Raw genomic sequence first — 17,743 nt, forward strand, 5'->3', positions numbered from 1 at the left:
GTATTTTCATATTTCCAAGAGCTATAACTGTCACTGGCAAAAGAATAGCTTTCAACACTAAAGGAATCCGAATGATCAGTTAAAAAGAGGTCAAGCCGGAATGATCCATGAGGGCCAATATAAGTGTCAAATTCAAGAAGTTGTTCTAAGCCATAAGCAAGACTCAGGTCTAGCAGAGCTACGCCTTCTGCATCAGTCGTAAGACTTTTCAGCCGGTGGACATGATGAATGTTGATGTCTCCTTGGATTATTATACCTGATTTAGGGAACTTTTGCTTCACAAATTCCAAACAATCTTCCAGATGTTTGGTGATTTTCATCTTTGGTGGGTTACAGACTGTACCAATAACAAACGATTTGTTTGGTAGGTTTACTTTCACCCAAAGGACCTCCTTATCGCTAGGAATCGAAAGTGCCAAAAAAAGGGATGTCATTTTTAAGGTACCTAGCAACACCACTTCCACCAAAAGTCGAGCTTCTCGAGTATTTTGCCATCCAGCCTTAGCAGAGTGTAATCAGGAATGTTGATCCCATTATTAATGACGCTAGAATTCAGGTTGGTCTCAGAAACACACATGACAGAAGGGGAGACCTCATTCATCATATGCTGTAGGTGACCCAACTTGGATAGGAGACCACGTACATTGCAGTGGGTAACAGTAAACGTATCCGTAAGAATTGTCTTGGGGCGCGCATTTGGTCGCCTACTAGAAGCAAGTCCGATCCAAGGCTGTTTTTTTTGTCGTTTGAAAACTTGGTAAGTATCGGCTGGATGGGTAATTAGCCCAAACAGCGGACAAAAGAACTCCTAAAACAGTCTTTGCCTCATCAGACAAGGAGCAGTCATTAGAGCTCATACTTAACCTCAGCAAGGGTGGTGGTGACCCCAATAGGGGCAGGAGTCGGCACCTTGCGGTACCTACACGACAAGAATGCCAGTTCCTCATTTTATGCAAGGAAGGACATATCGACGAGCCCAAAGGAAGTGGTGTATCATACTTTTTATCAAAATCGGGTAGGCCAAAAAAATCGGGTAGGCAAAAGTTTTTTTTTTAACATATCGTCGGAACAGTGTTTTATTCGATGATATAAAAGAGAAAAATATGTCGAATCACAATGTACAACCGACTAGTATGGCTTTATTTTAGAAAACAAAAGTTATACTAATCATTCTATGAGTCACCGGTAATCAAAAAAGTTTTCGCCAGTGTCCAATTTGGTCTCTCATACAGACAGTAGAGGATAATATACCGTGGCAAAGTGGACAAAGATGTACTGTAGAAGTTTTTATCCCTTTTAAGTCATTTTTAGAAGAATTTGAGGTCTACCCTTTTGTTAGGGCATTAAGGAAGGAGCCAATACACATGGATCATTTGCAGCAAGGATTCAGGTATCCAAGGCATTCCTTGATATTACTACTCCAGGATAGATTGAAAACAGACTCCCTTCTTAGTATCCTAAAAGGCCTAGCGTTTAGAGCATCCTTAAACAGACCACTAGTCTAAAAGAGCCCTTACGGATAAAGCTGAATAATCTTGTGGCTCTGTTTACACACACTAAAATCGAATCCTTTTTCGGTGATCTATATTGCTACATTCCATCAACGACATTGCTGCTAAAAGAATATAAAAATGTTTGAAACCTAAGAATTTAGCAGTGCTTTATTATTCAACGTCACCTGTTTTATCTATACTCCAGTATCTCAGGGTCAGCACTGAATAACACCCATCACTGAGTTCTAGACATCCAGAAAAACAAGTAAGATTTATTTTAGAGCTCTAGGAACTCCAGCCCCTCTCTGTCCTTCAAATCCAAGACCAGCACAAATTTAGAAAATTGGACAATAATTAATCCAGGATTCAGGGGAAATGCCTTGTTTGCTGACGTTAAATGAAGACACTTCTCAGAAAACAAAATCAGACCTCATTAAGTGACCGAATTTATAAAACCTGGAACCAAATAGCTGTAGGAAAGAATGCCAAGCCCCTCAATTCTACTTTCGGGACAATAAACGAAAAGAGCATATTCAATTGCTTTTCGGTCTGGTTGGCAAAAACAAGTGAATTGACAAAATACTATTTCAATAAAGATTTTAAAGGTTTTTAAGGTTATCAGAGAAAAGCGAAGATGAAAGGAACGTCAATTCAAATAGGAATAGATTCGAAATTGTCAGAACTGGAAAAGTTTACCAATCGCAATGGAAGATGACGTATTGCAGAACTCTAAAAAAAAAGAAGAAAAAAAATGCATTCTCGACTTAACATAATAACCAGTGATCATAATAGTGAATACCCATGGTTTTAAATGACAATCCTTTTCCTATGTGGTAAAACACAGATTAAATTGCAATTGCCGGCGACTTGTATAAACAATAGTATATCACCCAACTATAATAGATTTAGCACTTTGTGCAACATATTTGCACAATGCAGACTTTGCTGCCCCCTGCCACACCATCAATAATGTAGGTATTACAATTTTTGCCCAAAATATTACAATTTAAGCTTGTTTTGCCATCCAGGGCACTTGCCCGCTCCAGCTCCCCTAAATCTGGCCTTGGGTACTAAAATGACTGTATGTATCTCAAAGAGTAGTCTATATAAATGAATGTGGTCTAATCCAGATTTCTGTTGGCTATAATGAGAGAAAGGTTGAGACGGCTAGGGCACGTTCTGCGGATGAAGGATGACAGGATTGCCAAAGATTGTCCTTGTCGGCCAACTATCTAGGGCCAAATAAAAAGCAGGCCATCTCCAGTTAGGGTTGGAGGATTTCGTAGGGAAAGACTTAAGGGGAATGGCTTCCTATGAGGATGTAAAGAGGGAGGCTTTGAATAGATTAGGATGGAGGAGGAGCACGCCTAGCTGTGTTCGCCTCCGGCGGTTAGGTGGTTCAGAGAGTTGTTACTAGCAGTAGCAATATATTTGAGAATACAGAATACAAAATTTGAGAATACAAAATAAAATTTTTTCTGTCCCGGAGGAAAATTTGGGAGATTTAGGCCGAAAAAGCTATTTTTGGGTATTCCTGACATACCTCCAATCCAAAAATCATTGGATAAACCCACTCTCTCAGAAAAACAGGTATACTTATCAAAGTCTTTCAGAAACCTTGAATTTCATAATTCCGTTAGGTCTGTAGAGCTGTTTCTATTTTAAAGATAAGTCTATGAGCTGGTTGGATAATCTTGATCTTTTTCAATCCTGGAAATTGGTTTTCAATTAATCATAGTGGAAAATACCATCAACAGTTTTGATGTCAATTGGTAGAGAAGATGTAGATGTGGAAGCTTCGTGGATGTTTTACTATCAAAAAGACTTCTTTGGAATTAGTTTTTAATGAATTAGTTTGAGCAGTTACGTTTGAGTTAGTGTTAATACTAATTTCTGTTACGTTTGCAGATAATGACGACCTAAAGAATAACATAACTTCCCTTTTTCAGGTTTTCAAATTTTACTCGAAGATGACTGTTTCTAGTTAAGAACAGCTAATAGGCTCAGATATCATCGTGGATACCTAATATTTATCTTGAAGTTTGAACGGGTAGATTGTAGTTTGAGCGGTAGATTTGAACTGATAGATTTCATCTTGTCTGAACACTTATGCGCTTAATACGAGACTCTCTTATTGTTATTCTATTTTATTCTTGTTTTTTTTTAGTTCCTTTTTACGACTTTTGTCTAACGCTTTCAGACCAGTTTTTTTAATTGTAAACTTGCTTTGTTTTAATTTTTTAATAACGAGGGCTATTTAAAAAAGTTCGCAAATTTTGAGAAACATTTGAATTTCCTTTCTATAACTGCCCTTCTTTGGTCATTTCTATAGCTTCACATAGAAGAATCGAATGGTTTTTTTTTTTTTTTTTTTTTTTATTAACAAACACTAAAGCACCCAAAAATTGGCATATTCGCAAAGCTTATCAAATCAGCTTTTAATTTTTGCATTCATTTTGTCATCAGGCGGCTAACGCTACGATGGATTTATGCTGGTCGTCGTTTATCACTTCTTTGTAGGGAGGAGGAGCGCAAGTTTAAAACAGAACCTCTGAAGGTGGGGGGGGGCAAAGTTTAGAAAAGTTTTTTTTTACCAAAAACTGCCACATACTTTCCGATTGTTAATAAATGTTGCACTTGGTGCATAGTCTTAGTTTTTGTTCTAGCAGTACCTCCATTAAAGGAGCTGATTTGAGTGCATTCCAGGTTGCAAGTCCTAGTAACTTTGCATTAACTACAGAAGTTACTTAAAATTGAGATCAATCGAGAACGGTTGTGAAGCAATAAGGGCTTATAAGGTTTATAAGGGCATAATAATTCATAAGTTTCAATTGTCTCCATTCCACTTTTGCTCTAACGTTTTCAATATGTTTCAATAAGTTAATAACACCGATGATGATGATAACACATATTTAATTCACTAAAGATGCCCGTAAACAATCAACAGAAAAAGTTACTACATGGATCGCAGCCGTTCCAGTTTTTCTGCCGTTGAAGTTTTTTTTTTTTTTTTTGTCTCCTTTTCGAGTAGCATTGTTTGGAGTCTATTTAATTTATTTAACGTGTTTAACATTTTTCTTCTATTGATTTAGTGCTTAATTTAAACTTATTTATTCCCCCTCTTCTACAGACTTGGAAGCCTTTGGGGGGTTAAATCTTATCTTATGTCAACTTCAGCCAAAACCAAAAAAGTTTTTAATAGCTTTTTGTGAACCTGGAATGCACCCTTCATTTACTAGGTCAGTTCTTTCTTATATTAGCTTACTTGTAAAGCGTTAGCAGCCCGCAATAATTCTCCGATTCTTCCCGGTTCTACTTGAACTTCTCCTCGATACATGAACTCCAACAATGTTCGAAGCTCCCAGGCTGAGATGCCTTGCAATACTACTACCGGATGTTTCGACGGATGAGTAGTGAATAGCCGCTCTAGGTAGGAACTGGAAAAGATATGAAAATTTTTAAAGGAAAAAATTTACAAAGAAGAAAGTAGCATAATGTATTTGACTGGAAAATAGAAAATTCCAAATCTTCATTTTGCAAACTCAATACTTTGAACATGCTCTTCGGACCATTATTATTCTCAAAACCAATAGCTATTGAAACCTGTAACCTTTACTGAAATAGAATATGTTAGAAGTACTATGTAGAAACTGAAAATGGGACAACAGCTAAGTAAAGTCATCTTTTTTCTTCTATTAACTTGTAAAAAGCAAAATATCAAACCAAATTAAATTTACATTTGAATAAAGTAAAAGAAGTCTTATTTTTAGGCTTCAAAATTATATCTTGAAAATCCTAGCTGTTTTCTTGGACAAAAGTATTTTGCACATACGGCACTCAAACTTGGAAGGCTGGTACACTGAGAACGGGAAACTGGTAAAAGTCGAAGAAAAATTACCAATGCCATCTAACGTTGCCCATCAAAATCTTAAGCTTAATACAAAAATATTAACTATGTATAATTTAAATTAATCTGTTGAATAGCACTATCAAGCTTAAACATAACTTTATATAAAAATTATCCAATTTTATTTATCTAGGAATTAAAGTTGTGGAGCTTAGTCAAGAATATTAATTTATACATTTCTGCATATGAGATAAATTTCAGCATATACTAGTAAACAACGGCTGATTTTCCTTAGATTAGAGCTGAACCTGATTTCAGGCTTAACAGCTAAGTTGCACAACAACCTACTGCTTGTGGCGCTAGTATTCCTCAGCTCCATTTGTTTTATCCTTTGATTCTTTTGTAAAAGTATGGCACTAGACACCTGTGGTTAAATACGCTAAAATGTAATCCGCAAATAGAAGGTTTTAGCTATGTATTATATTATTGCGTAGTTGTCTAACGCTTTCTATTTCGCTTTTGGATTTTTGTTCCAAGACTGGTTTAAGGTTGCATCAAACAATTCCTGGTGAAGAACTGTAACTAAGGAGCGACTCGACCTAAGAGTAATTGCATTTAAGATTTGAACACAGAAATTAAGGTTGCCATAAATCCTTAACATGTAGGGCAGGGTCTTTTTGACCCAGAAGACCCTATAGAGAGTGTATACTTCCTATGCGATTAGGAGAAAGGCGCTGTTTTTATTTATGCTCTGCGGAAACTTGGTGCTTTAAAGCAAAAAATATGCCAAGTAGCTGGCATCCAAGAGTGAGGAAGTAAGAACGATATGGGATAATTTTTACTACACCCTACCATTAGTGTTGCAGAAAAGGAGAGTGTTCTGTTATTATCATGAATGACTGAAAAATTTTTCTTTTATAATTTCTGGTTCAATTTCACTTTTCGTTTCTCGGTTTAGGCTATTTTCACCTTTTCTTTCCAGAGTCCAATGTCGAAAAGCGATTGATTTGGAAAACTTTAACATGTTCTTTATGAGTCCGAAAAGGTTCCTTTACACTGAGGCCCTATCTTCGCTTCAACGATCCATCGACCCTGATTTACGACTAGTTTGTTGGACACCGCACAAAACTTTACTCTCCTTTAGACATCGCTACTATCGAAAAGATACTTATCGGGTTTAGAGGCAGATGTAGTTTTCGCATTTACATTTCTTTAAAACCCAATAAATGCAGTATGAAAACACAGGACTGAGCCCACACTATCTATACTTGCAATGCGTTCCTTTACTATGAAAAGGAGATGAAGTTGCATCGATTCGAGCTTGTTTCAGTACCAACTAGGACAGGTATCCCTTTGACAAGAACCATATCTGGTTCAGGCAGAAATGCTACGGCCAACAATTGGTACTAAGAGGTAAATCTTTGGCTTCGAAAGTAGTATAACAGTGGTTTAACAAATGGCAAAAAAGTAAGGACATCGTGTTTATACCATCGATTCATTACACTCCTAGAGTCGACAAAAATAAGCAGAACCTGAGATTAATGAATTTTACAACTCAACAAAGATTTGAAAGTATGATCCAGATACGTGAGAACTATATCACATGCAGTATTAAACATTATAGGCCAATGGCACTTCTTTTTTGCTCTAATAAATGTTGGTTGTGTACACGTTTCTGTGGTTGTAAAGGAAATCAATGGCCAAACGAAGAGCATTTCCTTCCGTAAGGCCTTTATAAGCTTGGGTATTGTCCGTGTATTTTGCACAATCAAGTTTCCGAACGCAGTTCTGCCATGAGAACATAGGAATTATGAGATGGGAAAATGAGCTTAGTGTTGTATCTGTCATAGGAAAGAGGACTGTAAGATTACCTTAGACTGTGCCATCTACAAAAAAGCGTCTGTAATGAACATGCAGCGACTGTTAGCTCAAGCTACACCTAGAAACAAACTGTTTATTGATTTTAATGGTAGTTTTTTAAATGCATTTGAAGACGAAAGGTCAAAACTCATGTTTCCATCAAAAATTCTATTGCTTGGTACACTTCAGAAGACCGGGGTACTTTTCATCCCAATCTACCCTAGGTGTTACGAAAGACGTCCTACCAGTTGGGAGTAAAACAATCGCTCTCCAAGGATTATTTGACCCCAGTAAACTAGGAATGGGACATATATATATATATATACTTTACAAACAGATCTAGATATAGTTCTAGTTCACAAACAGACGTAGATATAGATCTAGTTCGCAAACATCTGCATTGTGTTTTTTTCTTGTGCAAATTACTAAAATAAATTGTTTAAGCCGTTGAAAAGCAAAATAGAGATAAAATTACCGAAGAAACATTAAGCTGAAAACAGAGATAAAATTACCGAAGAAACATTAAGCTGAACTTAGACCCAAAAGCATTAAACCCAACGATATCATGATCACCCACAAAAGCTTAGGAAAGATATAATTTTACAACCGTCATCTTTTATTACACGCTTTCTTGAGAATTACCATTTCCAAAATGTCATAATTACTCTTACATGTGAATCTGAGAATCTTTACAGCCTCTTCGATCGAAAGCAGACAATTTTCTTATACAACTTAGAAACCCAAGAATCTTTTAGGTTTTTGTGCCGCTTGAAAGGAAGTGGAAAGTTTATGTTGATATTTAAGGTCATCGACTCGTACAATTACCTCGTGGGAAATTTCTTCTTTAATCTCGTGGATTCCTTAGCTTAAAAGAACATTTTCTAACAAAGAAAATATATTTGGGACGTGCTTCTATACCCTTGATTGAACTCATGAAATTCGATGCGTATTATAGCAAGTGGTGCGGCAGTAACCCTTATGGATTTTTTAAATAGAAACTTTTTCATCGTAAATATACAATACATCGTGGAAAAAATTGAGATCGGAAATATAATCTTTGGGAGGAGCAAACTTAAAATCTAACTGAATACTCAACGTAATACTCAATCACTGTAACTCTAAAGAAAATAGATGAAGGTTTCTGTTCCCCGTGTCATGTTCTGAGTTTCTGGTATTATTTTTCGACAGTCCTGCGCTTTTAATTTGACACGGCTCAAACTTTTGTTTGAGTAAGACAAAAGAAAGAAGAAAAAAAAATGATTTGATATGCTGATGTTTTGGCATCAACAAAAACATTCTCTTGATTATAACTAGTTTTGATGAGCATTTACGATTTTTCTGTAAAAGCGCCGTGACTACAAATATGATGCATCAGATTCAGATCAAAGCATATTATGTTTGACGTCTCTTGTAAACGCCCTGAAGAATGTTGCTGAATTTTGAGAGCTCCCCCCTCCTTAATGACTAAAAGTGTATACAAGTGCATGATTCCAAATAATTTCCTGGCAAAAACTCCGACCGTTTTGGCCCCCTCCTTAAAAAGAAAATTCTGCGAGAGCTTTTACTAGCCGCATTACACGCCAGCAATAGCAAGAAACTCCTATTTCTTGTTCATTTATCCATGAATTACTCTTCATGATGATCAGAAGGCTTAGAACATGTGCCTTTTTTGTGAGCCTCGGATGAAAATTGAAGCTTCTACTAATAAAATCGGTTATGTCGGTAACTCCCGGTCAATCACTAACATTAAGCTCTGAAAACAATTGCGTGACGTTATACTAACGCTGCCTGAATCCTTAAGCCAAGTGGGTAGTTTTCATTACACTGTCAGTAGGGTTACATTAAAGTTAAAGACGAATCTTACGGATAGTTATAGTAAATATAACCTGTTTGGTTTCAAGGTCGAGGGACCAAGATGGAACATTTGAGGAACAGTTTTTTTGTGAGGGAGAAAGGGGAGATACCATTTCGCAAAATTGATTGTTCATTTTTGGCTAGAGGATCGACTTCCCTAGGAAAACTTTAAATATACTTATTTGGATGGGGGGAGGGGACTTCTAATTTGTTGGGGGGGGGGGGGGGCGAAGGTGGCTGTTGGGGCGAAGGTGGTAGATTTTCTCCGGTTCTCACAAAAGAGTAAAAGCTGCAATTTTTCTCATTTTTGAACGCTCTTTGGCAAGTTTGTCTACAATGTGAAGTATATTAGGTTAACGGGCCCAAACAACCCGAATTCTCACAAATACACTCGTGAGTTAATTTTCTTAACCTTAAATAAGCTAAAATATTTGAACACTGAAAACATATCGCATTAAAAAAAGTATCAATATCAATTTCACTGGAATCCATTCTTCTTTCAAATTCAATAAAAATTGTCCATTGAAAACTTTATGATGGTATCTGATGAATCTGAAGAAGATATATATTTTTATGATTCATTAATCCATCAACTACTTGTCAATATCATTTTAGCTCGATGACCGTATCGAGAATTTCAAATGGTTCCGGAAACTTTCTCTTTCCAAAAAAAGATGGAAGCGAACAGGCGAAGACCTTATGCCCCGTAAGAAAAATAACTTCTGCTCAAGCAAAAAAAAAAAAACATATCTGTCGGAATAAAAGTTGAAATAAAAGATCATTTGTTGCTAAATTTTCCTACTTTTCAAGAGAAAAAGTGTGAAATGCAGCATTTTCTAATTTCGGCTCTGGAAAACTTGTCTCAAAATCACCATATTTTGCAGTTAAATAAGTCATAGCTCACATGCTAAATGGACCAATATTTTTGAAATTTTCAACAACAAAAAAGGCATAAAGCAAAAAATATTATACTTCTTTTAAAAACAAGCCTGCTAGATGATTACAACTCCACTGAAAAAAAATTAGGTAAAAAGAAAAGAATAAGCTATATCTGTCAAAATAAAAGATAATTTGAATACTAGATCTTTAAGTTTTCGAGATAAAAGTGAGAAACGCATCATTTTCTAATTTTGAACTCGCGAAAACTTATATTGGTGACAATAGTATTGTATCATAGGAAGGTCAACAGCGCTGTTCATAGGCAGCGCAATCGCGCTGCATAAGTAAAGAACGATGTTGGCACAATATATTATTTATTTTCAAATAACCTATCAAGCATATTATCAAATAATCTACCAAGCATACAACTACCACAAATCAGTATCAATAAATAAATGAAACAAAAAAAGGAAAATAGAAATTAAAATAAGTCAAACTCAAAACGAACAGAAATTAATCTGAGTAGGGTTCTAAACCTCCAGCTGTCTAAAAGCCAGAATAGACGTATAATTTGTACTTTACTGAAAAAAATTCTTTAAATGTTTTCACTTTTATAACTTTAAGAAATCAAAAATTAGTTCAGATTTTAAGGAATAAATATCAGCATATGTATATTAAACTGACAATGTATATTTTTTTCAGTAAAGTACAAATTATATTCTGGCTTTTAGAAAGCATAGGGTTTAGAACCCTACTCAGATTAATTTCTGCTCGTTTTGAGTTTGACTTATTTTAATTTCTGTTTGTTTTTGGTGTCATTTATTTATTGATTCTGATTAGTGATGGTTGTATGCTTGGTAGATTATTTGATTCTATTTTTGTTCATTTTTGGTTTAATGGAGTTCTTTACGTTTTTTGAAAAACGTATTTTGTGCAAAAAGTTTTTTTTTGATTAATGGGCACAGTGCACTGTTTATTTTTTTTCACCAATGCACTTCGAATAGAAGGAGTTGCCGTAAAAACTTCGGAGAGAGCTCCATCGATTGGAAATTGAAAGTTCTGGTGCCATTTTAAAAAGTTTGTCAAAAGGGGGAAACTCAGGAATGACTGAGGGTATTAAGTTGGAATTCAAGGGAATGATGAGGGGGATGATGAATTGACCAAAGGCGTGTTGAGGGGGAAGTTTAACAAACAAAAAGGGACTATCTGCATGGTACCACTATTGCTACTATTACGACCGCTACGACTAATACTTCTACTGAGGTTAAGGGCATTAAGGTGAGACTTTCAGGGAACATTTAGGGGGTGTAGAAGTAAATCAAAACACACTGTGTGCATTCAGGTTGTTAAAAGGGTGTATTAGCAATTTCTCAGGAATAGCCTAGAGCGTTAAGTTTAAACTTTCAGGGTGGGTTGAGAGAGACGTTGAACTAACCCAAATACTCTGTGCATACTGCTACTACTGCTACTGCTGCTACTTCTGCTACTATTACAAATATTACTATGACTTCAACTACTGAGGCTAAGAGTAGGAATTTGAAACTTTTAACGATGTTTAGAGGAATGTTTAACTATATAAAAACATACTCTTTACAAACAGGTTGTCAAATGGTGATCAATAGTTCCCATGAGGAACTATAGTAAGGGAGGGGTTGAACAAGGAAAAATGTCCATACTACTACAATTACTAACACTGCTACTGCTACAACTGATATTACTACTACGACTGCAACTGCTGCAGCTACAGCTGTCACTATGACGAATACTACTAGTGCTACTGAAGCAAAGGGTATTGCGTTGAAACTTTCAAGGAATATTGAAGAGGATAGTGAACTAAACTGAAACACGCTATGTAGATGCAAGTTATTAAAAGCCGTAACAGCTATATCGCAGGAACAGTTTACAGTATAAATTTGAAACTTTCAGTGCATGTTAAGACGGATGTTGAACCAACCAAAAGGTCTATATGCATACTACTCCTACTACTTCTACTATAAAGACTAAATGTATTAAGGAGACACTTTTTGAAAACGTTGGGGGGTATGTTAAATTGAATTGAAACATGCTGTATGTATTCAGGCTGTCAAATGACCGTATCAGCAGTATATCAAGAACGGCTTAGAGTATTAGGTTGAAAATTTCAGAGTATGCTAAGGAATATCTTGAACTACTAAAAATGCACTACTTGCATACTTCTACTACTAGCAGTAGTAGTACTACTGCTGCTACTGTACTGCTGCTACCAGTAGTACTACTGGTATTGATAGGGTATAAAGGGTATACCCTGTACCCTAGAATAGGGAATGAAGTAGAAACTTTCACAGAAAGTTTAGTTTATGTTGCTTTAAAACTAAATCAAAAGGCACTATATGTATGGCACTTAGCACTAGGTATGCTGGTTGACAACTAGACGTTTCATGAATATCTCAAGAACAAATGAGGGTATTAAGTTGAAATTTTCAGGGCTACTACTATTACTACTTCTTCTCTTACGATTAAACTAAATAAAAAAGAGTGTAGGTACATCCAGGCTGTGAAATAGCATAGATACAATGTTTTGAGAAAGGTATTAAGTTTATTTTTCACGAAAACTTGAGGAGGCGCAAAACTAAATTAAGTAATACTTTGTGCGTCCAGATTTTCAAAATGCCGTATTTTATTAATAATTGTTGAAAAAATTTCTCCCCCATATAAACAGTAGGCCAAACTATAAATTCTTATAGAATAACAAAAGGAAAGAAAACAAAAAAATTTAGCGCTCTTTTCTTTTCCAATCAAAAAGACTATTTCAATAAAAACCAACAAGAAATTAATTTGAAAAACTTTTTCCAAAAAATAAGTTTCTCAAAGAAAAGTAAAAAGCTACATTAAAGCAAAAATGAGCAGCAATAAAGTCAAATAATTTTCTAAACGTAAAACTAACACAAAAAACCATTAATAAATAAATGAAACCCAAATCGAACAGAAATTACAATAAATAACTGAGTCAAATTCAAAACAAGCAGAGACTAAATTGAGTACGACTGACGCCCCCCATGGCTTCTGAAGACCAGAACACAATTTGTATTTTACTGAAAGCAAAATACATTTTAAATCTTTTCCCTTTTGTTAATTTCTGCAAATACAAAATTAAGATGTCAGTATATGTATAATAAATTGTCAATCCATATTTTTTTTTCAGTAATCTTAATTCGTAGTTATGATTATGTTTCATATTTTTTTTCGTAATTATGAGAAACAGAACCATTCAGCTCGAACTAAGAATTGTTTTCAGTAAAGTGCAAATTATGGTCTGGTCTTCAGAAGGCACGGGGGGCGTCCGCTTTACTCATCTTAGTTTCTGCTCATTTTGGGTTCATTTATTTATTGATGGTGATTTTGGTAGAAAATTATTTGACTTTATTTATGTTCATTTTGGTTCATGTATATGTAGCGCTTTACTTTTCTTTGAATAACACTAATTTTCTGGGAAAAGTTTTAAAAATTAATTCAAGTGTAAAATGAGCCATATATTAGGTTTTAAGTCTATGGCCCTAATTTGTTTTTCAACTTTTATCTGAAACAGATATAAACATATTCACTGGCGTTCCTTTGTCGTTATTAGAGAGAATTACACCGAGTTAGAGGTGTCCACATGAAGAGAGAATTAGAAAAAGGAAGGAGGGAGGAATAGAGGGAGAAATAAAGAGAGGTGGCGAGGAAGAGGGTGAAAGCTGAAGAAAGTGAAAAAAGTGAGAAGAGATATAGGCACTAAGAAATAGAAGGGGAAAGAGGGAGAGAGAGAGATATATAGCGAGATGGAGAAGGGAGAAGAGAGAAAATATAGAGATAGAGAGAGTAAGATACAGAAGCAGAGTGACAGACTTGAGCTTCTCTGCTTATTTGATCTTTTTGGCAGAATCAACTTTTTTCAAGATAATAATTTTAGCATCCTCTTCTCTCCCAACAAAATATCTATTTTATACTGGGTCCTCTTCAAGGAAAGTAAAATATTCGTAGAACCCTGTTGTATCTTTTGTCTTTCCATAAAACAACCAATGACAAAATTACTATATTGTCATTATTAGTTCTTTTCTGTAGTTTTTCTTTTAAATGATCTTGTACGAATAGCGTAACTTTCGGCAGGACACAAAACTTTTTAATACTCAGAAAAGCAGAACAAATGAAAGACTTTTCCTTTTTTTATTAAAACGGATGAAAGTTCTTGATTTACTTTCTATTTTCTTTCAATAATCAAAAGAGGGAACAGAAAAATAATCCCAACTAGAAATAACTAAAGATTTTGATTCGCTTTTCCATTTCTCTTAATATATAAAAACAATATCTGGAAAAAATAAAGGTTGACGGAAAAAAAATAAAATGAAATTAGCTCTTGTTATTTTTCCTCGTGGCGAGCTTTAGGAAGTTAATTTTCCATTTTCTTCATCAATTAAAAAGTTTCCGTCCTGCGTTAGAGAGCAAAAGTACTCGACGACTCTTGATCGGGAAAAGGATAGTTTTGTAGAAGACCAAGCACAAATAACCGATATCTCCTTTCCCCCAATGGGATGCAGATAACTAAGATAAAAATTCTTATGTCAACAAAAGGTATTCGAAATTCAAAAACCCTAACCAAATAGCGTAAGTTCCCTGCATCTTCCAATTAAGTTTCTTCTCTTCGCAAAAAGATACTTCTAGGAAAGACGTACCATGGGGAGGGGCTCAAGGCCCAGATCTCCCCCCCTAAAAAAAACAATAAATTTATTGAATTCCTGGTAATATCTTATTCAAATCGTCAAACAATTTCTCTTTTCTATTATTGGGCCCCCCGAAAATTTTTTACTATCCCCCTAAACAATTGCCGGGTATACTGCAGATTTCTAGAACGTGGATATGTGGCGTTGTTACGTACTGCGCAACTATTAGACAGTAAGAATTTTTTAACCAATCTTGTGCGAATATCAACTTTCTAAAATAGAAACAATAGCAATAAAACATTCACAGTTTTTTTTTATAACTCAACTGAATTAATTTTTATGGTCTCATTCTGCTTATTTGCATCCCAGCCCTCGTCCCTCCCCATGTATGGATATAACCAGGCTAAACATTAACTTTACTATAGGCAGGGTTGCTACCAAGCGCAAAAACAAGCCACCTTTTCTTTTCGAAAAGTCACTAAAAAGACCAAATGACAAATTAGAGGTGAAATTCTTTAGTATACCGATTGCATCCATATCTATCAAGCAAAGTCAATAGGATAGTGTTATTTACGCATAGTAACTGGTTGAAAATTAAAATTTATCAAGAACTAACGTTTTTACCCTAATTTTCTAAGCCAATCGGGGGTTTATTTTCCCTATGAAACAAACGATTTTGCAACAAGCCTGCTGCTGTAACTTGCACCGAAAGAACAAGACACTTAAATCATTGAATTCATTAGTCCTGGGTTTATCCATTCACCGAGCCGCACTTTTGATATTACTTGGACTTCTTCATTGAGAAAGATCTAGACTTGCTTAAAAAGGGTGAAATTGTATCTTTTCCAAAATTTTCAACTAAATCTCGAATTATTTTCAATCTAAGAAACCATTACACCATATTTAAAAAATTTAATTCGGTAGATGGAATCTCAGCTATGAAATGATAGCACATTTTTTTGTCTTTCGTTGATACATTGAAACCGTAGGAGAGCAGAAAAACGCCAGAAAAACAAAAATGCCAGAAATTGCACAGGAAACATGAGCCTTAAGTTTCTGGAAAGTCTCATATCAGTTAATTCAGAAAGTCAACGATAGTCTAGTAGACATGGACAATGACCAATTGGGACAACATTGAAATTTTTAATTACGAATTTCAGATTTTTTGACCGGCAATTGACTATGCACGCTTAAAATTATGGCAAGGAATATACCTTTATTAATACGTCTAAGTGACAATACGAAACCGGAGTAGGTAGAAGAAGAAGAAGAAAACATGTGATGATCATTTTCTCTTCAGGTATTACTGTTTTGTTTAAGGGGAGAGTTTGTGGAGGATGACAAAGTTTAGATGAGAGATTAGAGTTTTGATGACTGATTTTTTCCAAGCAATTGTATTTTGTTGTCCAGGCAACAAGAAAAGCTAGCTTTGAAAGAATTGCGGAAATGTATTGTTCATTAGCAGAAATCCTTTTTAAAATCCTTCAAAAAAACTCTGCAGTATTTATCTCTAAAAGTTTTTCCTTGTTTTGTAATTTCCTGAAGTTTTTCTTGATGCTCGCCAGTAGGCAAACCCGGCATAGGTACAACCTATACCGGGGCACCGCCTCCAATGCTAAGGATGGGTATAAGGTTCTTCAGCTTCGTTCCCCATTCGAGGATTGCACTGGCCTTTGGATACTCTCGGCCTTTGTAGGGCTAAACACCCCGACAAGGCTTCAATTCATTATAAATAGATCTTGGATCAAACTAACCTTCCTTAGGGGATCTTTGGCACGTCCACGGACCATCCCAACGGACATTTTTACGGTAGACCACTGCAATGTACAAGGTCTCACAACTAGATTGGAATAGTTCCAATATATGGTGAACTCCGTCAAACTCGCTATTATGTACATTACGGAAATCAATCTCAGCCACACTATACAGAAGAATGAGGTTGTCACAGAGGGGTTGTTGCTCCGGTTATTCACAAAGCCATATACCATGCTCATGCCTGAATCTTCCAAATTCAGCGGGCGAAGAAGCTCTGTGGGTCAGGGCGACCCTTCTTAACAAAGTCCGTGATAATTGTGACCATGTATAACCCTCCAGCCTACCATATTATTAACTACCTTGAAACCTCTCTCGATTACATTCGGGACCAATACTCTAAGTCTACCACCATCCTCCCTGGAGATTTCTTCATCCACTATATCAAATGACTTTGTAACAAAATACTGATAAGGAGGGGTTACTATTTCTCTGTATAATCTATTTCTATCGCATGGACGTCAACAACTTTTGAGTTAAATACCTACCATAACCCATGCGGATTATCTTGTCTTGATTTCTTCCCTACAGATCACCTAGGCTCCTTTTAGGGTGACGTTTATGCCTTCACAATCACAAGTGACCACATTGTCGTCATTGTGTGCGGAAAGCTTCGTATTCCTACCCTAATAAAGCACGAGCGACTAATCAAGAAATTGAAAAAGTAGATTGGGATGGCTTAAGCAAAGGGCTTACTTCTCAGCAATAGGGAGCTTTTCACCTCCAAGGTCCTGAGAAAACTGCAGAAAAGTGCCAGCAGGCAATAGTCGGCTCTGTCACAAGCTATATTCCAGCAAAGAATATCTGGTTATACAACCAGGACGAACCTTTGTTCATCTTTTTGTTTGATGCGATTATTGATTTTAATTATTGTTCGATTCGGGCTTCATTTATTCATTCATAGCAATTTCTGTTTGTCTTAAGTTTGAATTAGTACATGACTTCATTTCAGTTCGATTTAACTTTTTTATACGGCCCTTTACTTTTCTTTGAAGAAGATCTTCTTTGGAAAACTTTTTCAAAATTAATTGGAAAAAGGGCTTTTGATTTCATTAAATATCATTTTCTTAGATATGATAATGTAAACATATTAGTTAAAACATAAATTTGGACAACATAAGTCCAGAAAAAGAAGAAAAAAAAATAGAAAACAACGAATTCATTTCATTTCAACCTTTCACATCAACAACCATTTCATTTGGGTCAAACTTCTGACAAACGGGCTCAATTAACTTTTCAATTTTATTGGTGAATTAAAGAGGTTCTATTTCGATGGGAGTTGTCTATCATAAAGGGTTGAGTTAAATTGTTTGCGATGGTTT

The 17,743-nt window shown here is 35.5% G+C and overlaps 1 protein-coding gene across 1 annotated transcript in view; it reads right to left on the reverse strand.

Annotated features, from left to right (window-relative positions):
• The window catches only part of LOC148951951 (uncharacterized), a 181,467-nt gene that overhangs the window by 122,035 nt on the left and 41,689 nt on the right, over positions 1 to 17,743 (reverse strand). The window contains exon 3 of the mRNA XM_089089106.1: positions 4,759 to 4,930. Within this exon, the coding sequence (XP_088945232.1) occupies positions 4,759 to 4,930 (172 nt within the window). The remainder of the gene's footprint in view (positions 1 to 4,758; positions 4,931 to 17,743) is intronic.

The sequence above is a fragment of the Artemia sp. Qi Xiang Cuo genome, chromosome 5, assembly GCF_049724085.1.
Source record: "Artemia sp. Qi Xiang Cuo chromosome 5, ASM4972408v1, whole genome shotgun sequence".
Lineage (NCBI taxonomy): Eukaryota > Metazoa > Arthropoda > Branchiopoda > Anostraca > Artemiidae > Artemia > Artemia sp. Qi Xiang Cuo.